The 27,686-nt window shown below is 38.6% G+C and overlaps 1 protein-coding gene across 1 annotated transcript in view; it reads right to left on the bottom strand.

Annotated features, from left to right (window-relative positions):
* Nucleotides 1–27,686, bottom strand: part of LOC132132152 (neuroligin-2-like) — a 74,205-nt gene that overhangs the window by 31,142 nt on the left and 15,377 nt on the right. The window contains exons 2-3 of the mRNA XM_059544449.1: nucleotides 18,730–19,445; nucleotides 3,174–3,227 (exon numbers count right to left, since the gene is read on the bottom strand). Coding sequence (XP_059400432.1) covers nucleotides 3,174–3,227; nucleotides 18,730–19,216 — 541 coding nt within the window. The 5' untranslated portion in view covers nucleotides 19,217–19,445. The remainder of the gene's footprint in view (nucleotides 1–3,173; nucleotides 3,228–18,729; nucleotides 19,446–27,686) is intronic.

Genomic DNA, 27,686 nt, shown 5'->3' with positions numbered 1-27,686 from the left:
CACACTTGTTTCTCCAAGGCATCATTGCAATTAAATGGAGTGCTAGCGGGGATTTAAGGTATAGTAATCTTATACTGTATGTGCAATAACATTCAAAAATGTTTAGAGAATGTTTTAAAATAAATGTTTACTTTTATTTATTAAACTGATCAAAGTGACAGTAAATACATTTGTAATACAAATTTCTTTTCTACAAATTCCTACTCTAAATAAATGCTAACATTGATAATGATCAGAAATGTTTCTTGAGCAACAAATAAGCTTATTCAAATGAATTCTAAAGGGTCATATAACACTGAAGACTGGAGTAATGCCTGCTGGAAATTCAGCTTTGCATCACAGGAATAATTTACATTTCATAGAAACGTTTCATTGTTTACGTATGACTTCAGAAGACTTGGAATAGTGGAGATGAGTCATTTGGACTGCTTTTATAAAGCCTGAGCTTTGGCAACTTCTCAATTTCACTGAATGGAGCAGCTCGTACATTCAGCGAAACATCTTCTTTTGCGTTCCAAGCAAGAAAGAAAGTTTGGAAGTACATAAGCATGAGTAGATTAGTACTGAACAAATGTAGAATCAAATATTGTAAAAACAGATTTCTCCAAGCAGACTTTTTTTTTTCCCTGCTGCGGTATTGAGATATTTGTGATGCATCGAAGAGAAGCACACAGCATCCGCAAACATCTTATCTGGGACAACCCAGCTTACGAATCCATGAGTATAATCTTGTGTGTGCGTGTGTGTGTATAAGTGAGGGAATAATGGGGAGACACAGGAAGAGAGAGAGACCATATGCAATGCATTAGCCTCAATATGGGATGGAAAGAGTTCAAAATAAACCGAGAGAGAGAGAGAGAGAGAGAGAGCAAGCACAATGCCCAGATCCTTTCAACAGAGGCCTTAGTATCCTGTCCGCATCAAAACATCCTCAAAATACAAGAACAATATTCTGTCTCTCCTCCTCCATGCCTGCATCTCTCTCTCTTCCTCTCCTATGCCGCACCTCCCCCTCCCTCTTTCCCTTGATCTCCTGCTTTTCCTTTTACTCTCTCCCCCTCTCCTCAACTCTCTGCCTCTCTGCTCTCATTATGGGACTTTCTACACCTCTCCAGCTTTTTGTTCTTTTCCGTCAGGGCTTTTCTCAGTGTTATTTACAGGAAAGTAAAGCAGAGAAACAGGTGAACGTGAATGGGACATGACGGATTCGAACCTGGGTTCCCCATTAGCCACTGATTCTTGTATGTCGTGAGCAAATAGGCTACCTTTTTGAGCCACGACCATCCCTCCCATCTTCTTTCTGTCTGCCGCCCACACATCCTCTCTCACTTTCAAATCTCCATGAATCTCATTTCATCATATACTAGTCTTTATCATGACATTTTTTTAGCAATCTTTCCCCCTCTGTGCTCTCAAATTGGTGATCTGAGCGTACTTTTGCTCTCCTCCTTTCCTCCATCGCTGCTGTGTGTTTCCTCTCCTCTTCTCTTCCATGTTCAGAGACGCAAAATTGGATTAGCTGGCAGTGTCTCTATTTAAACCTCTGCAATTAGAGACGCCCGGATTCTGAGAACTGTGAACACAAGCCCTGCACATGCACAGACATATGTGCTATAAAGAGTGAAAGTCATTTTAAATGGAAAGAGCATAATCATGGAGTAACGATAAAAGCCTGCTAATTGTTCAATTGTCTATTACCTTAATATATATATATATATATACTGTATATACATAAATTTATCTATAAATTTGATGAGGCAATACATGGAATTTTACTGTGAAACACTGTTAAAATTATTATTTTTTGGAAGTAATATGTACTTATTATACGTCACACACACACAAACACAAACACACATCCTAAAAAGAGTCATATTCCTTATCATTTCTTTAAGTACCTATGTACATGTACCTTTTTGTTTAGGTAATTTAAAAATGCATACCTTTAATACCTGTTTGTGGTTCATGTTAAGGCCATTTTTTATGAACACATCATCATGTGTGTGAACTCATCATATATATATATATATATATATATATATATATATATATATATATATATATATATAGTCTACTGTCATCAACTACAAAATATACAGGCATCAAATGCTGTCACTGTAAATCAGAGAATTTCTGGCAACCACAATTTCTTCTCCTGAGCACAACACAGAAACACACATTTTGTGGAAACCGTGAAAGAGTGTTACATAGAGTGATTAACAAGCACACACCTTTGCAAGAACACGCAGACACACAGATTATATTATAAACACACATATACACGACAAGCGCAAGTCTGCAACTTACTCCTTATTATCAAAATCTGACAAATAAGATCAGTGCAATTATTTTGAAATCTTTATGTATATCATTTTGTCAATATTAAGATATAATATTAAAGACACAATATGTAATTTTTCGCCGTTAGAGGCTGCGTATTCAAAATATTTAAAGACCAAGTAGCGTAGTTTCATACTAAATACGTTTCAAAGTTCTGTTATAATGTTACTCTGTGCGGTCGTCACCGCTCTATTAAAACGCACAACATATTAAAGCTTCTTTGGTATTTCCATATGTTTCGAGGGATTATGATGTCATTGCCAAGCGACACAAAGACACACAGTGTCACGGTCCGTGTCACAAGTTAAAATGGCTTATTTCTCTGGATTCAAACATTCTTTGAAAAATTTGGGGTAATGTAAGTACACAAGTCAGCTAAATATACAGTATAACACTGTTCTAGTGGTTTTTGCATATTATATTTAAACATACATATTGTGCCTTTAATATTATTAAGTTTTAAAAAACTATTTGAATATTCAGAATACAAAAGTTTTCTCTGCTCCTAAAAGCAATAAATCCAGCCTGTTGTCTTTTACAGACTTACTGCATTAGCTACTCTACTGCATTCTCAGCTGGATGCATGTCAGCCAATGACATTGCACTAAATCACAGGGGGCTGATGGGATTTGTAGTTTATTGATTTCTGGCTAATCCTTTGCCATTCATCAAAAAGGACACAAAATATGTAATGAAATCTTAATAATCACTGACGGGAGATTATTGATTATTGTAATATGCTTGAGCATATGTATGATCAAATGTACCCCCCCCCCCCAAAAAAAAGAGTGTGAAAAACAAGACAAAAAGGGAAAAACATGCAAGAAAAATACCTTCGTCCCTCGGTCTGTTCATCGAAGACTCATCGTGTTTTTTTGTGAGTGGACCTGGGGTTAAGACAAAAAGGGGGGGAAAGAGAAAAGACAAAATTCAAAAAGGTTTTACTGCGCTTAAACAAAAAGATCAAAAAATTCAAAATCAGCAAAATAAGAAAAATGACAAACTAGCAAGAGATCATGTGTCCCAATTTAAAAGAAGAATCCAAAACAGCAGCCAAAGCAGCAGAGCAAAACAGATAATAAACTCATAGAAAGAGAAAGAGAGAGAAACTGATGGTGGTGACACTTTCTAACTTCCCTACTACCAGCTACTATGTCTCTTTTCTTCCTCAGTTTTCCCTTCCACACTCACTCATTCTCTATATGTCAGGCATTCAATGACAAATGTCCAGCCATCTTTCTTTATGCCCAGAGAGAGAAAGTGATGAGACACATGGAAACACTGTAGCAAAGCTGCGTTTAGTGCAATGGCCCTCAGGAGTCCTCCGTCTTAATGTCCTGTGGGACAGTAACTCCCCCTCACAGGATGAGACTGCTGAAACTGTGATCTCTCTTTTCCTGTCTTACAAACAAACAAATAAACAAACAAACCTGTTGTGTAAACCTCTCAAGACAGCATCTGCCAAGGACATACCTTTATATCTATAAATGAACATTTTATCTGTTCAAATTTCCAAACAGTATCAGCACCTTGTGCAAAGTTGAATTTGAAGTCAAAAAGGGTTTACTGTCTTTTTTTCACACTGAAGAGCAATGAACAAAAATAAAAAAGTGGAATACATTCAAAATGTTAAAAATGAGAAGAAACTCGACAGCAAAGTCCTTTCCATCATTTTTTCACCAACAAAAGTGACCATGGTAACCATAGTTTTAACTACATAGTTTTTAAAAACTTAAAGGGCCCCTATTATGCCATTTTTAAGGTTGCTAATATTGTTTTAAGAGTCTCCTAAAACAGGTTTACATGCATGCAAGGTCAAAATCATGCTAGTTTTCTTAGAAAATAGACTTTATTTTACCTAATTTCTAAATGATTCATAAAAGACTCGTACAAAGCGGTTCAAAGAATCAGTCTCTCTAAACCCCTCGTTTCCGTCAGCCCTCACTGCTGTGATTGGTCAGATGGCGCAGTCCTTTGTGATTGGTCCAGAGCCGTAAAGATATCTCTCTACGGCTCTGGATTGGTCTACCGCGTACAGCGCATCAGAAACGAAATGCCAATTGCCATGACAGCCCTGGAGACTTGTCAATACATAGAAAAGATTGTATGGATTGTAGCTTACCAACTCGAGCCGGAGTCTGATGATGAAATGATTGAAGTGGTTGATTGACAAGAGACTGATTCACAAGCACGACTGGAGCAGGACATTTCTCAGTGGTAAGTTTGTGGTAATTATGAGATGTGATCAAACAAATTTACTCTCACAGTGTAGGATACAGCGTCTTCTCGAAATTATGTCAACCATATAGAAATTTTACTGTGTTTGTGGGCAGGCAAGTTGGTGACCTAAAACGTGGGCAAATGCGTTACTTCGTGACATAGAGCCGTAACAGAATAAGATTAAAATTCCTGACAACTCATTTCGGCGATTGCGAGCGATTTTCTAAACTAGAAATGTTTAGAAATTACTTATAAATTAATAATAAAAATTGTTTAAGGTTGTATGTATCATCATTAATATATATATATATTAATGATGATACATACAACCTTAAACAATTTTGAATTAAATAAAAGTTAATTAAAAATGTCAAAAATGCTATTATAAAAATACCATACTATACTGTACTGTAGATGATTACTATTGTATTAACATGGTATTATTCTTAGTGTTCTGAAGTACCATGTTAAAAGCCTGGTACCGTACATGATATTCTAATCATACCCTAGCATCACAGTATTTTTTATAGAAAACTTTATTGAAAGAATAACTTGTTGTAACTATGCCATTTTTTTTTTTTACTATAATTAGCATGTAGCTAAAGTATTGACATTCGGGTGCTGTATGATACTGTATTGAAAGTCAGGTCTGATGTAAATATCTTTATGATGGAAGTTATTAAACTGTAAGTTTCTTCTCATTTCTGGTCTCATTCACCCCAATGAAACAGATCAGCTGCTTTAGTTTGTATTGCAACAGTAGCGTTCTGTCACTGGCTCCTTAAGGACTGGAGCTGAGAGGATCTGGTGCAGTAAGACACATTAGCATCTGTCGCTAACTCAGGTTAAATGCTAAATGTTTGTGTGGCGACAGCCATTAATGAGTTTTATCAGCATGACCCCGTACCCCCTCCCTCAGTACTGGCGGTGGGCCTGTAAGAGACAAGATAGAAATCATCTCCATTTATTTACCGTTTATCTGCTAAACAGGCTCTCCACACCAACGGACCACACACACACACAAACCACATTTGTCATTGCTGTGTGTATAATTCTCAACCTGTCTGTCCAACACACATAATGCACTTATATACACACAACTTTATACTCAGAACTCACTTAAAGTGCTATTCACCTGATTTTTTTTTAAACTTTTTTTTTAAACCGCATATACATATTCAGAATGACATTTAAAGGGAAAGTGTCATGTTTTCAGTGTAGAATAAATTTTTCCTAACCCAAGTTAATATTGCAGAGAAATGTAAAAGTAGTAGGTTGCTTTTCCTGCAAGGTTTAATACTATATAGTTTGAAAAAAAAAAGACTGTTTAAAATGAGCAGTTTGTTTGAGCAAAAATTCTGTAGTGTGAGGATTTGACACTGCTTCCGGATGTGGTCTGCTTGAGTATCCAGACCAGCCCAACACAGAAACTCTAGCTCAAATAAAAAAGGTCTACATTTATATATATATATATATATATATATATATATATATATATATATATATATATATATATATATAAAATTAAATATTATATATATATATTAATATAAATTAAATAAATAGTACAACAATTGGTTTCCAGTAGTAATAATCTGATTCATTTGATTAATAGATTTTTAACAGTAACTTATAAACCTTTAAAGACAGACCTATTGTGAGCTGCGAGGTTAGTTAAGGGGTAATGTACAGTAAATCCATCCAATTGTGATCATAGAATAACCCCGACTGTCACACTTCTCGGGGGGGAAGTAACGAAGAACAAAGAGACACTGGAGAATGCTTCAACACGGAATTTATTGTAGAACAGAAAGAGGCAAACACAGGAACTCAAAAGACATTCACAATACTGGACACTAGACTGAACACAGGGAACACTATTTATACAGGACTAGTATAGGGGAGGATGAGAAACACCTGGGACTAATAAAAACAAACAGGGAACACCTGGAATGAAAGCAACACAACAGGGACATGGACAGGAACAGGAAGGACCAAATATGGGCATGGGAACACATGGGGAGCAAAACACACAAAACATGGAACAGAGTCTAACATTACTGGGGAAAACACACAAAACACGGAACAGAGTCTAACATTACTGGGAACTCTGGAGGTCACTAAGGACAGACACGGGACAGTGGGCCATGGGAGGCCATGGAGGCTCAGGAGACCCGGGATGCCATGGCAGAGCAGGAGACTCGGACGGACATGGCAGATCCTCTGTGGCCTTATTGAAATCTAAGAATCGTGATCTCTGGTGGGAGGTCTGGTGGAGCAGACTCTGGAGCGAGCTCTGGGGCTGGGGCAGACAATGGAGCGAGCTCTGGGGCTGGAGCCGACACTGAGTTAAACTCGGGGAAAGGAGCTCTCCCTGGGCATACGTGAGGATCTAGAGCTCTCCCTGGGCTAAATGGAACATCAGGAGCCCTCCCTGGGCTCAACTTGGTAACAGGAGCCCATCCTGGGCTTAACTCAGGAACGGGAGCGCTCCATGGGCTTGACTGGGGATCGGGAGCCCTTCCTGGGCTTTGCTCTGGGGCTGGGCCAACACTGGAGTAAACTCTGGGGCCTGGGCTGACACCCTTCTCCTCACCCCTAGTTTCCTCTTCTGGATCGGTGGGAAAAGACATGGTCTGGGCAAACACTGGAGCAAACTCTGGGGCCTGGGCTGTCACTGGAGCGAACCTCAGACCACCCTACTGCAAACCCCACAGCACATCCTCAGCTGCAGTCATCTTTTTGGTTCCGGTATTCTGTCACACTTCATGGGGTGGAAGGAAGGAGGAGACACTGGAGAATGCTTCGACATGGAATTTAATGTAGAACAGAAACAGGCAAACACGAAAACTCAGAAGACATTCACAATACCGGATGCTAGACTGAACACAGGGAACACTATTTATTCAGGACTAGAAAAGGATGAAGTTCAAACTGGACATTTAAGTGACAGTCATACCACTTATTACACAGCATTTCACCACATAAATAATTATGTCAATCAAAATACCATGGGTCCATATACTGCCAGACATGTACAAATTTGGATGTATGTTACTGAGGTGTTCTTCCGTGCAACAGCCATTTGTTGCCATGCCAAGTAATCCCCTAAATGAAGGGGCTGTTCACACCTTCGTGGCACTGTGCCCTCCTCTTTTGGTCATTCATGTTAAACTGGATTCCTTGATCTGAAACTAAACCCACCCCTAAACCAGACAGCTATTGGGCCACTGAGCACACAGACTTTCCTCAAAAGTCTTATCTTTATTAGTTACATTTAGAATACATCCATCCCCAAAACAAGTGAATGATGTGATTGGTTGCTGACCAGGTGGGCAGATTGATTGTTGAGCTCCTTTTATAGGTTGGGCCACACCCGTTTCGGCGGGAAGTGGCAAGAAGGCTTATTGGTCTGATGTTGCATCAACCAGCGTTTGATAGGCTGTGCAGTTGCCGCAGAACAAGCCAATGAGCGAACGAGCCGTCTCGCCTATGGCTGTGTACTGCTGCAAATGCGCTTTACAAAAATACAAAATTAAGGATAATTTTTTGCTTCAGTATTTCGTGAAAAGAGACTTTTCCCGTAGCGTCTTAAGCTAAGACGCAGTACGAGAGAGCTCTCGTAAGAGAACAGCATTTCAAAATACAACATCTACTTTCAATGAAAGACTTCAAACAAATGCAGTAAATAACACATTAAATGAAGTGTCCTGACAGACTATATTTGTCACTGTAGATCCTGTGTGCATCCACATCAACAACATCTTCCTCATCTTACATTGAGCTCCACCATTTCTGCCCTCCACAGTGCTCTTTCTGTGTTTGTCTAGGTTGACCTTGTCTCCAGCAACTGCAAAACAACAGTAATGTTGACAATAATGTTCACAAAAATATTTAAGCAATTACATCTTGTCCATTTCTAAACTTACTGTTGTAATTTCTGAAGATGAGTTGACCCAGTATGTGTAGGATACTGTAGAAAAGAGAACACATTATCTGAGAAAAATGACAGTATAAATATAGTTTTAAAATTAAATATATTAGTTTTACACAATATAAATAATTAATCCTACCTGGTTTGTGAATGCTGTTGAAGTGGAATCTTCCCAGAACAGTTCAAGCTTACAAATTGTTCAGTCTGTAGCTGTTGGTGTCTTCAAGAAGTGTGACTTGAGATCAGGTCAAAGTCAAATTAATCAAGGTATTAATCACTATTGGTAGAGACACTACCTTCTGATACACCAGTTAAAGACCAGATCATAAATTCTGGGAAATCATTTGAAAAGAATAAAACTGGGTGTCGAGTGTGTGCATCTTCTCGCATGTTACTCTGAGCTGAATCTTCTCCTGAGTTGCACTTAAGCTTTGAGACTCGATCAATGCAGATGTGATTTTCAGTTCAATTGACCATCTCAGGTCAGTTCTTCCAGTAAAGGCTGGAGAGCAGGAAACAGGTTGATAGGAGTATGGAATGAGTGTGCGTGTTGTAATTAAGTCTCAGCAACATCAGCACTTTATCAGCGCCTAAAGCATTTGGAGATCAAGCTTTCACTATTTTACTGGTTACTGTTTCCGACTAAATGGTCTACAGCCTCCATTAGGGCTCAGGCTTTTCCCAGAAACCTTATCCTGCTGGCCTTTGAAGACGATGCACCAGCTTTAAAATGAAGGCCCAGAATTCCCCTCTAAGTAAAAGAAGACACGAGAGATGATGTCGGTGTGGAAGTGGAGCGGAAAGCATGATAATAAAGACTTTAAATGGAGGAGAGATCATTTACGTGGGATGAGTCTTGGGTGGTACGTGGGTTGGTGTGCGCCTAGTGTGGTGACAGTCGAAAAGGAAAAACCAGGCTCTGCGAATGTGGCATTACTCCCAGTCTGAGAGATGGCAGCGGGTTTCAAGTGTGCATGTTGAGCCATTGAACAGTTTGTGCAGTAAACACTTTCTTTTTTTGTGAAAAAAGTTTTTGTGAGCGAGTGTGTATTTGGTATTTTTTGACAGGAGTGCATGACAGGAAACCTGGCAGTACACCATCCCAGTGTAACCAGCAGGTTTGTCCTCCCTGACAGGCTTGCAGTGTAGAGATGTCTTCAGTATATTCTCTCTGTCTCTCTTTCTCCTTTTTTCTTTCTGTCTCACTCTCACTGTCTGCAAGGGGAGCAGACCTAGAAAAACAGTACATGAAAGCAATCTGCCTTGAAGGGCTGATGTCATGTGCTCAATATCTCTCCTCCATTAAAGACTCTAGATGAGCCATTATACAACAGCCACAGCAGTTTTTTTTCTGTTTGTATTAACTCTAACACTGTGTCCTAACCTAATAAGACATGTCCAGTTTCCATCGGCTGTATTTCGTCTACTTTTGTCCACTCTTAAAGCAAAATACTGTTCAATCTTGGTCAATCAGAACATGTTTGATGTTTAATATTCAGCTATGTGTAGTAAAATTTGACCAATGAGATTTTGATGTGGGTGGGGCATACATGACACTACAGAATTACAAACCACATGGCCAGTGAAATGTCTTGTTGCTCTAGTGGCTGAATAGAACAGTGTATCTGTGGTAACTAATGGTTTCATAACCAGGCGTGACACATCAAGCCTCCAGGAAGTAATTTGTCTGGACATTTTCAAAATGAAGTTGATGCGTGACATGCTAATTGCGTTATTTTTTCCCCAAACTAGTTGAGCACAAATTGTGGGACTGCGGAGGTTGTCAGGGACATTAGAAATCATCATGCCGAAAAGGAAAACTCATTTACTCACTAGTCTGGATTTACCGCTTCGTGTTTATACACTCATATTTTTGCTAACTATTCAAACTCAGATTTCTAACTTGTAGATTTTACATAAAGAGTTGTCAAATACTTATTGATAATGACGTTGAAGTCATGTGACTGTGGGGTAGTTTGTTTAAAGCCTAATTTAACCTTTTTACTTCTGGATCTTGTGGATAATCTTTGATCTTAAACTTGATTTTATGGATAATCTGGATAATCTTGATTAACAAAATGTGTATGTTTCATTAACTTTTGTTGGTCACAAAGCTTATAATCCAAAAAAACAATGGTAGTTTAGGTACTTACTTTAGTACAATATCACACTAGATGGTTTAGCAGTGCTTTTTTTTTGGAGGATCTTAAAAGCATGAAATACAATTGCATTTTCCCCAGTCTGCTGCCTTCAATGACAGCTCAGGATGGACTCTAGTGAAAAGTCTATTGATTGGCTCAAAAAACCTGTGCAAAACTGCACTCATAGCAAAGATGACCCATTTCAAAACATATTTTTATAAATGGAAATTATATCTGTAAGATTTCACCATGTATTATATAGACACTCTTGGATATAAACAAAATCATGTGAGCATGGAAAATAATATTAGCTTTAATATGATCCCAGATAACACACATACATCTGCAAGATGTCTGCTAAAGATCTGGAAAACATTTGCTGTGTACAAACATCTTTAAGATGTTAGTTTTACACACATTTTTAAACCATAACCATATAGAAGACATTTTCTAAATGTCTATTTAACATCTGACAGAAAACTATAGAGGTACTGCAGATGAGCAAATACTTAAAAAAATAAATCTTGCAGATGTCAAATAGAAGTCTCCGTTATGTATGTGTGCTATCAGGGATAGCCCACTTTTCCGCATCCAATAAAATCCTGATGGATACAATCAAGCCCCACCTTACATAACCATTCCCGCTAAACATTCTGTTACACTCAAAAATGTGACATTACAGGAGCGAAATGGGGTTCAGATACCATTTCATGTTGTTTTTAAAAGTCACCCAGTAATGAGGTGAGTGCAGCCTCAAGTGACATGATGTAATGGCCAGTTTTTCAGTGCAATATCAGGAAAGGGACGAATCACCGTTGTAGTCGTCTCCAAGAGCTCCTTGTAAATGAGGTCAGAAGACGAATGTCTGTGTCTCCATGACATAAACCTTCAGTTACTGCTGTAGCAATCTCCCAGCTGCTCCCACTCAAACAAGTGTCATTCTTCTCTTTCTATCTCTCTCCTGTCGTGCTCTATGTATCTCTTGTTCACTCTTTCTCTCTGGTGAGCTGTCTGCATCTGCTGCATCACGCTGTGCCCTGAAATATAGCTTTTAATAAAGCATATGGACGGTAAACGCTCGTCGAACCAGTAATAAAAATGGAGGATTCTGGTTGTTTGGCAGAGGCAGAACTGTGGCAGGGACTAACACAGTTGGCGAGACAAGAACACAGCTGCCTTCCCACACAGAGCACAGCTGGAGATAAAAGATGTGTGTGCATCTGTGTAGAGCTGTTGGCTCTAATAGACCTTTCACTGTAAAAGAAGGTCTGCCATGTTATTAGTGGTACGTGCTACGGCAAACGTCACAACCACTATTGCTCATACTTACGGATGTGGGTGAAAAACAAACCAGACAAACAGGATTCTTCTATTTTTTTGGCATTCCTCCCATTACAGTATTATTAATTGTAATATATTTTAAAATAATGCTGCTTTTAAACAATAAATATACTGCGTATAAATGCAGCCATGCTGATTTGGTGCTCAATAAATATTTGATATTATTATCGATGTTAAAAAGTAGAGAGAGGAGAGAATAATGGGAAATTTGCTTGAAGGGGATTGTCACGATTCACAGTATTGGTTACAACCCTTGTTACAGTAAAAAAATGACTGTTTACACTATGTGTGTGTGCATGTCACCCTACATGATATGATTGTGGCAAAATTACTTTAGCCACATATGCATGTCTGCGAATGGTTTTATATGTGCGTTTGTGCTGTGATGCAGATGTGTATATCATAGAGGTTTGCGAGCTGTTGTGCACTGTGGGGAGGTGGATAGTGTCACAGCTCTTAAACCACCACACACAACACGGCCTCGGCCAAACACATCAATATAACTGATATCTGATCTGCCCTGGGCTTGGGTTCAAAACATTCCACTGACTAGACAAATACGAACACATTTGATCCTGTCACATTGTATGAACACACATACTCACTCGCTGCATGAATGCGGTTTTCTGGATTCAAATGTGTTTAGTTGTGCGTTCTGCTTTTCTGAACAGCTGCATGGTTGTGAAACTGTGTTTGTTGGTGAACAGCATGAGTTTATAGTTCATCCAGAGGTGAATAAAGCTGATCCACAGCTATCATAACATTCAGACATTCACTTTTTTTTTTCAGAAGCTGATCCAGATTTGCTCTCGGTTATGCATAAACTTTGTTTCAGATATTTCTCTTAAAATCCCTGTCCTTTAGGCAAAGTCAGTTCACTCAGTGGCCATCTAGATAACAGCCCCAGGCAGCTATTCTCTAGTAGCTGTACAATGTAGACAGACCAAAATCTGCATTACTGTTTGGCAAGATTATGTTTCAATAAACAACAATAAAATCTGACAACAATATGATAATAAATATAGCCTATTTAGCTTTAAAAGCTTAAAAAAACAATTTTTCAGGCTGGTCCATCTAATATGCATGCTTCAATTTTTATAACCAACAAAATAAAAAAAAAAAATCCATTAATTTATTTACAAGAATCCATATTCATTTTAAGTCACTGGGAAAAAATAAAAATAGAAGCAAATGAGACATCTGTACGGTAATGACAAAACATCAGTTTCTCAAAAATTACTGAATGTTCCTTCAAATATATCTAATTTGAAATGTTTTCGTCTTTCCTGGATTGTTTTTCAAATTGAAACCTGTTCACTAACTGTAGATACAACAGATTCCCTGTCATTATACCAGAAATGCCGTCTCCATGAAATTGCTGTCTGATTCTAACATTTACTGGGATATAATTTCAAGATATTTTGTACATAGTGAATATGTTCATTGAAAAATCTGCATTAGAATGGTGATGAGGGTGTGGGGAGCATGGTCAGTACGTGTATGCTTGTGTGTCATGGCCAGGTCATCAATCACGAGCATCATTGATTAAATATTGATCAGCGTGGGCCATAATTCAGCATCTCTATCACGCACAGCCTTACCAGAGACCCACAGCGACAGAAACCTCTCCTTTCAAACAAACAACAGAGCAAATCTTATATATTTGTGCCAATTAAATGAGAATGAGAAGATAATAGGAGTGTATGCATCTTATATACACACACTCTCCTTTGCTGCCTTTCTGTTTCTTTCTCTCCATCTCTTGTTCCCTGAAGACGAATCCTGATCCAATTTTCACCCGATCAAGGGCTGCTGGGATGGCAGAAATAGCAGCATTTGTTTAAGGTTTGTTCTTGCATCAAAAGCTAATGACACCATAGTTCTTCTGCAGTGTTGACCATCAGGTAATTTATTTATTTACCTTCACCAACGATCCTACATCCCAAATGCAACATTCTCTCAACCTGCAGAGCCTCTAAGCAAATCTACATTTATATAATGCTGCCAAGCTTCAACTGACTATTGAACTGTTACCATCATTTTGTTAAGCTGAGTACCGTATTGATTGTATTAAAGCAGATTTTTTATTTGGAGCGCAGCCTTGAATGAAGAGAAGTGAGCGTTACGCTTCAATCTGCTTGACGAAACACGTCTGGGTGAAATCAAATTTCCCCTGATGTTACCGAGAGACGGCCCCACCTCTGCTTCCGAAGCACAGTCGTACGTCACGTTTTTTCAGAGTCAAATGCCACATGCCTGAATGAAACACCAGCGGTTGTACGGTAGAGAATGAATAGTGTTGCATATTTAGGTGAATTTAGGTTTATGCTTTGGTTCTGTGTAAATGATATGCCACATTGCAAGCTCCTTAAACTTTGGGTTTGTCATGACCCTCATTCTTGTTTTCTGCTGGCTGCGCATTAGAATCAAAATCCATAATGTGACTTCTGTGCAGTCTTCGCATTGTAAAGAGAGACAAAAAAGGCCAAATGCAATTCAATATCCAAATATATTTAAGAAAGAAACCAGTAAGCAATGATGCATGCTATTGGTTAGATTTCTGAACATTTTAACAATGTGCAGATGAAAGCTTTTAATAAAATTACTTAAAACACACTGAAATGATGCACATGCATGCAAGATACTTTAAATTCTTTGAACAAATTTGTATTAAGTCTATACATTAAGTGATCTGAGCTTAAACGCGCAGTATGGAATTTTTGGCCACCAGGGGTCACTCAATCAAAACAATAACATGAGACGTACTTTGATGACGTCGGGAAAGAGCGTAGGCTCATGGGAGTTGTTGTTCATTGGAACACGCGCTCTGTCGCTCCCCACATTCCTCACTCATTTTAACTGAGGCCGGCGACACACTGGATGCGTGGCGCAAGCGTCTCAGCTGCGTGGCGTGTCAGTTTTTAATTCGGCTCCCATGTTAATAGGTTAGAGCTTGCAAAAACACGGTTGCCTTTCGTTAATAATTATAATTAGGCTACGTTTATACTATGATATCGAACAAGATAGTGAACTGCATTTGAAGCTACTTTATCCAGCTAGATATAGAACGCATGTAGATTTACATTATACTCTACATGAGAGCTAGTCCGTCTGCGTTTTACACAAGACATCATCGTTTCACAAAATATACGGATAGATATAGTTAGCTGAATGGATGCATACCTGTTTATTAGAATGCAAGCATCTCTCTGTAGTTTCAGCTTGTCACGAAGCTCTCTCTATCTTGGAAATGCAACTCCAATATTTACCTTTGTATTTGGCGGTTCCGCAGGAAGTTAGATAAACTAGAGGGGTCAAAGTTTATATGACGCCATAGATGGGCGACAAAACGGAAATAAAGAAACGTGCCATGTCTTCTAATTAAACTATAATTTTCTCCAGATTTTAAAGTTCGTGGAAACTGTCGGGATAATGTAAGTACACAACAAAAAAATATATAACATAGATATAGTGATATCTGCTATTTTTAAAGCAGAAAAATTACATATTGCGCCTTTAAAATGCAGAAATGGGAAGTGAGGGATAATAATAGACTGACAAACCAAACATTTGCCTCATCTGGTGCTAAACAAAGTAAACAGAATAAGCAAATAAACAGCACTTTTAGCAGACACAATAAACTGTGTGAGAATTCCTCCCAAAATATTTAGGAATATCAATATAATGCAGCCTTAAAAGCATTGAAATAAAAATAAAACAATATTGGCTGTTAAACTGGATGTAGCATAGAATTAGCATTTCCAATTAAGCATTAATCACATAAACTGACTAAACTAATTGTGGCTGATGTTTAATTAGTTCAATTTCAAATTCATAGAGAGAGGGATCACTTTTATGTTCCAATTCAAGATAAGATAAGAGGTGAGAAGATGCTTGTCATTTGAAATGTATGATTATATATCTGTCTGTATATGCAATGCATATTGCCAGCTCAGAATCAGAATAATAAATAAAAAAATTAATCTGAATTAAAATGTATGCTGAATGAATATTTTCTCAAAAAATGTAACAGACCGTAGTAATCACAAAATTTTTAGTAGAACGCTAAATAAAAGGTAACAATTTTTGTCTATAATATCATGCATAGGCCTACTGTACAAATGTTTAACACTCAGCATAAATGGGTTTTAAGAAAGAGATCCTCTGCAAAAGGATCATCATATTTGTGGGTTCTTCAAAAAGCTTGGAAACGTCTGAGAAAGAGAGAGTGAACGAGCGAGAAGGAGAGATAGAAGAGATAATTACAGTTCCTTCTAACCCTTTGGCTGTAAACTAAACTCACATCCCCACCAACTTGTCCAAAAGTCACCAAATCTTAAACTGAAATGGAGTGAAAGCACCAAGTCTAGATCCATTAAATCCCTCCCAAACCTGTGAATGATTCTCGGTGCAGTGACTGTGTAGGAATCCCTGTCAGTGAGTGTGTGCTGGACGATTTTCTGATAAGACTCACTAGCAACGCAGCGGTGCTTGGCACACATAAACATTGGAAGCGATGAGTGTGGAGAGCATGTACACCTCCACAACACTGTCAGACGCATTAATCACTGACTGTGGAGGAATTTTTTTTCAGGGGTTGCTGTTAACAAGACGGTTTGGCTGTTTTTTTTTTGTGTTTGTAGACCAATCTTAACATTGCAAAAGTGCCATTGAACTCACATCTAAAGAATTTAAACACTTTCAATTAGGTCATTTGAAAGTGGTTGCTGTTAACAAGACGGTTTGGCTGTTTTTTTTTGTGTTTGTAGACCAATCTTAACATTGCAAAAGTGCCATTGAACTCACATCTAAAGAATTTAAACACTTTCAATTAGGTCATTTTTTTTCATGCACCTTGCAGACCCACTGCATTGCTGTCTTAAAAAAATACTGCAACTATATCAATACAATCACAGATTCCCTTGTACATGCAATTCATTATTTATCTTATTAGGGGGAAAAAAATCTTATTTCTAAATTTCTTAATTCTTAAAAATCTTACTTCTTATTTTTAATTTTCACATGTTGACCTACAGCTGAAAAACTGCAAAGCAAGCTTGTAGGAAAGAAAAAGCACAAATGAGATATTTTAACGTCTTAATTTTTTTCTAGACTGCAACAAGATTAAATGGAGAGCAAAAGGAGGCTTCAAAAATGAACTATACTTAAATGAGTATAATGTAGCATTCAAATATGCTGAGAATTGAACAATAATGACTACGCATGTTCCATTTTTATTCAATATGCTCTCTGTCCAGGTGAAATAAAAAAAAATAAATGCAAATGAACTTGTTGTGGTCTGATTTAGATTTACTTTTGATAGTCCACTTTAGACATTCTATACTTTTTCTAAGTAACTTTGCAACTATGTATCAACAACATGTATTAGTCATCAGAGTATCAGTAGACTGTCTGTTTAATATCTGCTAACACTTTATTTTGATGGTCCATGAACACACAGTCTACTGAAAATTTACTTTGAAACTACATATCAACTTATTTGTCTATTTAACAACTTATTCTGTTCAGCCTAAAACTAACCCTAACCTAAAAGTCGACTAATGCTCTTATGAGAGTAAGTTCACATGTAGTAGCAAAGTTACTTACATTTACATTTAATCATTTAGCAGCAATTTATCCAAAGCCACTTACAAATGAGAACAACAGAAGCAATCAGACCAACGAGAGAACAACAGCAGTATACAAGTGCCATGACAAGTCTCAGGTAGTCTAGCACAGAACACATAGCTATGTGTTTTTTTTATTTTAAGTTTTTTAGAATAGAATAGAAAGAATGTCTAAAGTGGACTATCAAAACAAAGTGTAACATGTCAACCTATTTTATTTAAAAATAGCTAGAGCAAGATTAAAACCTGTAATCACTTAAAAAAAAATATTTCTCTGAGCCACATCATTTGAGCTGCTTGAAGACTGAAATCCTAGAATCGCTCCTGCTACGGATGCATCATCCAACTGCAATGTACAGCACTTAGTGAATGCATATCTACAAATTAAGGAAGTCTGATTTACTGACTCACTGTAATGGACAGGCACATCAACACACTCAAAGAGTACACAGAGTTGCTAAAACGCAAAAGTGCTATTAGCATTAGAAGACCTCTTGTGCATTTGGTTTCATCATTGAAGAGCTTTCATCTCTCAAACAAACACGCATTCCCTGCCACACTCTCATGACTGTGACAACCCATTTTGAGAGTTGGCACAGTGAGACATTACCCAGCAGTATCTGCACAACCTATTTACAAACTGCAGTGAGGCCCATTCATCAGAGACTTTAGCACATGCTCAGATTGTTGCCCATGCAGTTTCAGTAACAATCACTGACTGGGGCATGTTAAATATGTCTTGAGCTCACAGAAGTTCTTGCTCTCTTTAGATCTGGCAACTGCAGTTTTGCCAGATTAGCTTCTTTTATAGGAGAACAAAAACAGAAAGATCCCAAGGTTATCCAGAGAATGGGTTATGAAGCAACTGTCTTATTTGGAAGTGTGATGGCTGTAAATTAGTTTGAATCTTTTTGTTTTACAATCCATAATCTCTCTGTACCCCACATTACTACAGTAAGCTCTGGAAAAAGACAGAATCCCTCAAGATGAATGCAGGTGATTAGTCCCCCAATCAACAGAACTGGGTTGAGGAGGATGAACTTGCTATATCTTTTGAGTGGGTGAAGATATGTTTAAAGTGAGAATGAACATGAATGAAACATAAATGTGGGCTTACGAAACTTACCGTCCTCTGTGGGAACATAGACGTTGAGGTAAAGGCAGTCCTCGCTCTGGTTTTGTACATAAGCCGCAGCAGCATCCAGGTTGTCGGTGAACCATACGGGAAGCATGATCTCTGGCAGCACCCCGTGGATGTTCTGCGGGCACACTGGTGCAAACTGGGTAGCGTTACGGATCTCCTGCCAGGAGCCTGGTGCCTCCGGGGCCTGGAAGCGCCTCTCGCCTACTGGCGGGGTGGCATAAGGGACGCCCAAGTACTGCTCGACCGGACCCAGAATCTCATTGTTCAGCTCCTTGCGTACACCCCGAAGCTTCCCATAGCCTGTGGTGACCATAGGGTGCTTGGCGGCGGTGAGGTCTGCCCGCTGGCAGGAAGACAGTGCCAAGCGCAGTGCCAAGCCCAGCAGCCACACCAGGCAAGTGTCAGATATGCGGCGCCTGCAGGAGCGGGTGGTCTCCCGCCATGATCGTTCCACGCCCACTGATGACATGCTTCAGCTGGGGTGAGTGGCGCCCCAGAGATAGGTGACGGATATCAAATAGGTAAGAACAAAGAGTTTCAGGGCACCCCAGTGATGCCGACGTTAAGTGCTTTGCGGAAGCAAGGGTGTGCGTATCCTCAGTGGAGCACAGAAGAGGCCTCCTGACACTGTGCGGCGAAGAACTTCATCCTGATGTTAGTGTACCATGCGCTTCTATTGTGATTTGCTCATTAGTTCCCTACAGAGAGAGAGAGAGAGAGAGAGACAGAGGCAGAAAGACAGATATCATTAACTGCTGACAGTAAAAGATGCATACCAACACTATCGAACACAATAAAAGGTAATTACAGAATTGCCGGAGGTTTATCTTATTAAATATCATTTGTTCCACTGTATATAATATTTCTCTTAAAGTTTGTTTAATATCTTTGTTGAAATATCTCTTTTGAAATATTCTCAAAGGCGCATAATTACAAATGCGTATCTGGACCATGGGTCGTTCTCTCCAGTGTGTTGTCACATCATCAAGAGGTGCGCCACAGCGACACACATTCATGCTTGGGTACTGGGCGTTCTGAAATACTGAGTGTGTGGCTTAATTGACTCCTTCGGAGGAGATGACAGCACCAAGTGTGTTCATTTTAAGTTCCCCCCGACATGCCGATGCTGTAGATTCTTGGTTCCTGCCTCCCCTCCGTTCCACTTGACTTAACCGTGCTAGTTTCAATCTCGCAAGGGTAGATGGGGGCATTTGGGCGTAATAACTGTCTGCTGCTGACAGTCTATGACACAATCACCTCCCCCCACCCCCTGCTAAGCTAAAGACATACATCTACAGCTGGGAATTAACCACACGACATAATGATCTATAAGGAATGTGAGGGCAAGCGTTTACAGCCATTTTGGCACAAAAAGACATTATGAATTGGGACTGGGTATACAGAGACAGACTAATTTAAAATCGTTCTATAATAAGACACTTAATTCTGGAGTCATACAGGGTAACAGGAATCAGTGATTCAAGAACGATGATGTCATACACAATTGGTCCTGGAAACAGCTTCCAGAATGACTAATCTACAGTGGATTGCATGTATCCGTGCATGAAATATGTGCAAACTAGAGTCATCCAATACCAAGCATTTAGCAATTAAAGCTATTTAGCTTCAATATTTTTTATTTCAGTTTTAGTCATTTAGTACTTCAGCTTACTTATTTCAGACAGTTGCCTTGGCAATATTTCTGATTTTCATTCAAGTTTGTAAGGTTTTGTTTTCCATCTAATATTTATATTGTGGAAAGTCGTGGTCTAGTGGTTCAAGAGTTTGACTCTTGGGCCGGCAAGACCATGACTTAGGAGCCCTTCAGGCACTGAACCCCCATAAATGCATTGATATTCATTAATTCAGTAATATTCATGCATTGATTGTTCATTAAATGCATGAGATAGCAGGCAAAGCATAAGATATGTTTACGCATTTAGGTTTTTTAAAAAGTTAAAGGCCCATGTAGAAGCACTGCAGTATTTTTCAGATTTTACGCATGGGGAAAATATTTGGTATGCTTTTAAATATGGTAAAAAAGAGTATTAAAACATCTTAAACAGTGCTATTCTACCAGGCAAAGATCATGAATGGTTTAAGCACAACTCAAATGGCACAATAACCGATGTTGCTCCGGAATATAGACTCCCTTACTTGATTAATAAATGTCTGTTTACATTTTAACATGAAAACCAGAGGAAAAACTGACAATTACAAAGTGGTTTTTGAATTTTGCAAAAATTCAGATAGCTGCAAGTTTTTCAAAAAGACTGTCAGATGGAGTTTAAGGACCCAAAGAAAAAAAAATGTTTGACTGCCAACAGACACAAGTCAAAAAAACTTTGAAAAGATGTAGGCTGACTTCTGCAGAATGCCAATGTGTGTGGGAGTTGTGAGTGTAATTTGGACACTATGAGGGCTGTAGAACTGCTTTAAAGTGACAACCGTTGTCCCAGGATCTACATAGACAAAATCGAGAATGAAGTAAACGTCTCCTAACAGGCCCTGAGCAAACTGCTCCGTTCTGCTGATCAAAGCCTGGAGACTTTATAAAAAAGTAAATGTATGCTAAAGTAAATGTGTGCACAGCCGCAAAGAACACACAGCCAATCTGAACAGAGGAAAAAAAAATTATGTTTGTACAGGCAAAACAGAACCAATCTTACAGAAACATCTGGGCAGCATCCTCGCAGGTGCTGGAAGATTCTGCAAAGAAATCAAGAGTCAAGAGCCAAGAAAGAACCATCCAGCGTATGCTGGTCTTCAAGTACTTGGCATCTCCATGGCAACCAAAGCACAGCTAATCATCCAAAAAGCACCAAACCTGGACACAAAACACTTGGAGTGGAAAAATACCAACTGCCTGAGAATCTGACTAAGGAAAAGGTGAAGTAAGAGGAAGATGAGTGAAACACTGGACTTGACACAACACCAGACTTCATGTGTCAAAACCCAGAGCTCAAAACCAAATGTTCCTGCACTAAAGGTAAGTTTAAACATGTTCAATGACAACATAGAGTAATAGCATCTAATACTTGCAGATTTAGGACCAGAGACACTTGAGACATGTTGTTTTAAGCTCTACTTCAAGAAAGTTGTGGATAAATGCAGACATCTGACATCAACAACCCCAAAGTCGCTGAATAACACTTCAGCAAGAAGTACATGCATTTATGTAAGCAGTATGTACTGTTAGTAGTCACTTAACCGACTCCAAGATATGTACAATTATTAAGATGCCACCAAGTTGCTGTACTGTTGGTTCTTAGCTGTTGAGTGTAGCATCCAACTGTTTCATTAGGCGATTCACTGTCTTCAGTCCACTCCTATTGTTAGTCATCACTCATTAATTACATTCATATAATTACATTCTGTTCATCTTTTTTTGCAATATAAACATCTGCTGTCACTAATATCAGCTCAAAACTCTCTGAAAATTAGAGACTTCCAATCCAATTCCCCTAGAACAACCTTTGGTTAAAGAGTTAGTCAAACAAGAATGAAAATTTTGTCATCATTTACTCACCCAAATGTCAATCCTATCTTTTATGACCTGTATTTCTTCTGTGAAATACACAAAATTATGATATTTTGATACTTCACTGCACAAGAAACCTAACCAAACACCAGAAGAGATCACCTTTGAAATGTGGAACTTGTAGCATTATGACGATCTTGTTTTTGCTTGTGCATAGATGTGTTGGAACACCAAAATATCTTAACATATCAATATTTATGAGACACAATTAAGGCCAAAGATTCACCCTCGCCTGGTGGGGCTGCAATTGAACTTCATAAATATGTAGTTTTTATTTGACCCCCCACCTTCAAATACACAGCCACACAAACATGCGTATAATCTGCTGAGGTGCTGTTACATCACAGCCAGCGTGTGGTAATAAATCAAGAGCATATGAAGACAGCAAGAAAAGACAGCATGCTCTCTCAGCTCCCCAGGTAAAAGGTTTCCGAGCTCATCAAGATCAGGTCCTTGTTATGATATACACTCAGTAAGCTAGTGAAAATGTCTCCCAGTCATGTGATCAAGATCTCTGACAGGACAAAATGCGCCCTACCAATATTAAATGGCATGTCAAATTGTGCTAACGGTCAATTGACATGACACATCAGAAAGTGACAGCACTGTGAAGTTTGGATATACTTAAAAAAAATTCAAATTCTTTTATTATTGCTGCTGGTACTTTTATCGTGCAGCTTTTATTTGGTAAAGGAATTTTTAAACTTTAAAAAACGTTAACTTATTACCGGAAATATTATATTTTTACTGGAATTTTTTATAAAATAAAATATATATAAATAAAATAAAATAATGCATTCAATAAAATAAATAATAAAAATACAGTTTCCTGTTCAAACTGTGAAAAACTACATAGTGTCTATATTCTATGACAGTATATTATATTATGGGGCTCCTCATTTTAGGGCCTTTGGGACAACGTTTCCGGTTATCCCTTATCCTGACAATGATCCTGCCAAAGAGTGGTGCTAAATATTTTTTCTATTACTGCAAATTATATTCAGAGCCAAATTATCCAAATGTGAAGCCTGGAATTGAGCCATCATTAAAGTAACATCTCAACGTTTTGATGTTTCATTGATTGTCGTCTATCCTTGGAAAACACCAAAAACTAAAATATTCAATCAATTGGTGAGTACACATATTTCACTTCCAGTTAGGACACCAGGGAACTTCCTAATACTGTGGGGGCCGCATGCATTCGGTAATCCAGAACACACAGTCACACAAACACTGATTTTCTGAGGTAAAGCTTTATTGATAAAACTGGATATGGTCAGTTCATAAATCACTCACATACAATTTCTTGTGAATGCGTGTTTGTGAGTGTAAAATGGCCTAGCTGAAGTGTAAGAAGCCCACGCGAAGCCCTTGTTGATTAGCTGCGTGTGGGCTAGGTTAGGTCCTCAGGGGCAGCAGTAAGTCTGTGAGTAAAACAACGTACGCCCCTCTTCTGCTTCTCGTTGACGGATGCCTGCTAGGATTTTTCTGTGTGTTTGGAGGGAATGTAGTTCTACAGGGCCTGCCAATAAAGCACTAACTGCTAAAACGGCATGCAGAGGGACCCTAATCAAGAGGAATGTGTGTTTGTGTGCTTCAATAACACATCACTCATTCTCCGTCCACTATGGTAAGTGACTCTGACAAACGCTTCCCGTTCTGCTCGGGTCCTCATGCTTTATGTGTCCAGCAGAGGGTTTGGGCTCAGATCCATTTTAGTTCAGCAGATTCAGGAGATTAATGCAACTCTTGAGGTGAGTTCGATAAAAACCTGCGAGGGCACGTACAGATGATTTGAATTGCAAGCAGAATTTTAGCATTTGCTCAGTTGATATGAAAGTGACCCTGAACTGGCTCAAAGGGCAAAGTCACTAATCCAAGGAAATAAGATATAAAGATTCATCCATCTCTCTCCAAAATAATTCTTCTCTCATGACATCATAATGCTCTTTTAGTGCTGTTTGCCAGGTAGTAAACTTCAGCATGAAACTTCTCCTTGCTAAGGCTAACATTACTATAAATGTAAGATGTGGGATGATTTCCATTAAGAACAATGTGTTTTAAAAAAAAATCCAAACCAGGTTAACAGTTTCTACCTAACGTGTGTGTGTATATATATATATACATATATATATACACAAAATCTAAAAATGACACAACACAACACAATTACAAAAACCTTAATAAAAAAAAAAAAAAAAAAAAAAACTGATTAAAAATACTTATTGTCACGATCAACAGCTGGAGTGCCCATGGAGTCTTATAGAGGGCACTCCACTCAGGACTCTGGTATTCTTGTATTTCCATTCCCAACTCCATGTGTTCCCCATGTTAGGCCCAGGAAGGGCTCCTGTTCCCCATGTTAGGCCCAGGAAGTGCTCCTGTTCCCCATGTTAGGCCAAGGAAAGGCTCCTGTTCCCCATGTTAGGCCCAGGAAGTGCTCCTGTTCCCCATGTTAGGCCAAGGAAAGGCTCCTGTTCCCCATGTTAGGCCCAGGAAGTGCTCCTGTTCCCCATGCTAGGCCCAGGAAGGGCTCCTGTTCCCCATGCTAGGCCCAGGAAGGGCTCCTGTTCCCCATGCTATGCCCATGAAGGGCTCCAGATCCCCACTTAAACCCAGGAAGGGCCCCTGTTCCCCAGTTAAGCCCAGGAAGGGCTCCAGATGCCCACTTAAACCCAGGAAGGGCCCCTGTTCCCCAGTTAAGCCCAGGAAGGGCTCCAGATCCCCACTTAAACCCAGGAAGGGCCCCTGTTCCCCAGTTAAGCCCAGGAAGGGCTCCAGATCCCCAGTTAAACCCAGCAAGGGCTCCAGTTCCGCCTGACACACCTGATGCTGTTACCTGAATTCTGCCTGTCTGACCATTCTCTTTAATAAACTACTGCATATGGATCCAACCGTCTCCGACTCCATGTTACACTAATATTATTATTATTCATTTTTTTTAAGATATCATTAAAGTGAAATACTAAATCACATATTTTACATATTTATGCTTTTTTACAATTTACTTTATTAATAGAATAATGACAAGTGAAGGGGATACATCTGAATTACCAGTGGATACATCTTAATTAATTCTATGAAATATACAGATGAATTCCAACTGAATGATTGCACTCATTTGGCCTATAGTTTATGATGAATAATGATGTTAAAAATGTGCTTTTACAATAGTCAATGAATTAATAAAATTTACATTAATTAATAAAATAAATACAATAAATTAAACAATAAAATCACTAGCAACATCTTTTCATTTTTTAAGCCAACAAGTCTTAATAAATTACTGTGTCAACAAAAAATAGACATAACTTCACCATTCAACATAAAAACATTCACCACTGGCAAATAAATTAGATCACTTTACCTCAGCCAGGCATTACTCATGGTTTCTTCATAAAATGTCAAAAACTATTTACATTATGTGCTTTCTATAATATAATCAACATTCCCATTTAAACCGCCTTTTATCTTTTCAGTCCCTTTTCTAAACATGATCCATTCACCAGCTGTAAAATCAAAACTAGGTCCGAGTTCTACTAGGTCATCCTAAAACAGATAACAACCGCTGTCTCAGTCTTCACAATTTAGCACTGACTCACTACATGATCCTGTAACGTCTTCAAACTTCTACATCAGTCTAAAGTGGTTACTATCACCTCCAGGTGTTACCACCTGCCCTGAGCCATCAGCTGTGGCTGTACATTATCTACAATCTCCTGCCGAGGATCTGGCACCACCTAAACCAAACAATACCCTGGAGGGAACAGCACGATTGAAACAACTGCAGGGGGACAGTCAAGTGCCAATTAGTGACATGGAGTGAATTTGGAAAGTGATTTTTAGCTAGATGTAGATTCCTTAATAGTGCAAGGCTCCATTAACGATTATGTCATAAATCAGTCAGTCGGTACATCTTATCAAATACATTCATCATAAACTAAACAAGTGAATGGGAATTATTAAATATTTTTCAGTTCAGGGTCGCTTATTAGAACAGAAAGCGAGGTATCATTGTGAAGTCTGGTTCATTTCCATGAAATGGTTGAAAGAAATTATTATTTTCATTTGAGCTAGCAGTCAAGGCATACCTTGAACTCTCCAAGCTGTGGTTTACAAGAGGTTAAATAATAAAAAGTTTTCTTTGAATAAATCACAGGTAGCTGACTTATAACGTGTCATTTATATCAATCTTTTTTGCTTTCACAAGTTAAATTTAAATGGTCCTGCAATGTGTGACAGCCAATTAAGAATACTTCATTATAATAATCTTAGAATTATTGTGAGCATCCATAATAATTTCACAAATGAGAAACAAGATTTGATCAAATGTTAAATTATGTTTCTAACAAGAGCTGTCATGATAACAGAATTTCAATACAAAAAGAAAATAATTCATGATAACAATATTATTGTGATATTTACAGGAATTTGAAGGAAAACTAGTTAATTAGTGTTATCTCTTTTTGGGCAAATAAATCACATTAAAAATATGATTTTAACTGTACAAAAGCACACAAACTGAACTTCCTGCAGACTGGGGCTTCTAAGAAAAACGTCTAGCCTAATTAAAAAATATTCCAATACTGTCAAGCAAACTCTTTTGGGGTACGGGTAAAGTGTCTCAGTTTCATCTGTCATCTCCACTGACATGATGTTGTGTGGCAGCAGTAGCTACAAACTGCATCATCTTCTTTCTTCCAGTTAATGATGGGTGACAACCAGTGTTAAGATGCAAATACCATATATGTTGGATGTCAACCATTGCTGGGTTATTTACTAAATTATGCAGTATTAATATGATTAACACTTAATTTCACAGTTATTGTCACTACTGTTAGAGCCTATTTTTCACCTCGAATACATCACCCACCTTGAACACTGAGGTAAACATTACAGTCATTCAAAGTGAATAATGAGATGCCTTGAGCTATAGATGAAGTTTCTAATAAAGACATGACGCTCTCATGGCCTGTACATTAGTAGCCAATAACGCATACAATAACTGCTCCCGTCTGGCGAAGCAGGGGTCTAAATTCCCTTAAGTACAGCAATGACCATCCATGCGATCTCAAACACATATGGATTGTTCCGGAGCAATTTATTTTAATAATGAGCCATTCGTCTAGCATGAATGTTATATCTGGCATTAACTCATCTGTGCTGGAAATCTCAGCGTGAACGGCGCTGAGCTGGGCCAGGTCCATCTGTGCACACGGTGCCCACAGCCTTTTCTAACTTTGTGTCAGCAACGAGTGCCCACAGCACCTTCTGTCCTGCTGTCACAGCAGAGAGGAGGGTTGTTTGATGGAGTAACGGCCCTCTGGACAGACGCGGGGGAACGTTCAGCCAGACGAATGGTCAGAGCCAAGTGTGAAAAGGCACATCGGAGCAGTGG

The sequence above is a fragment of the Carassius carassius genome, chromosome 49 (genome assembly GCF_963082965.1).
Source record: "Carassius carassius chromosome 49, fCarCar2.1, whole genome shotgun sequence".
NCBI classification, from domain to species: domain Eukaryota; kingdom Metazoa; phylum Chordata; class Actinopteri; order Cypriniformes; family Cyprinidae; genus Carassius; species Carassius carassius.
This window is presented reverse-complemented; position numbering and strand designations above follow the sequence as displayed.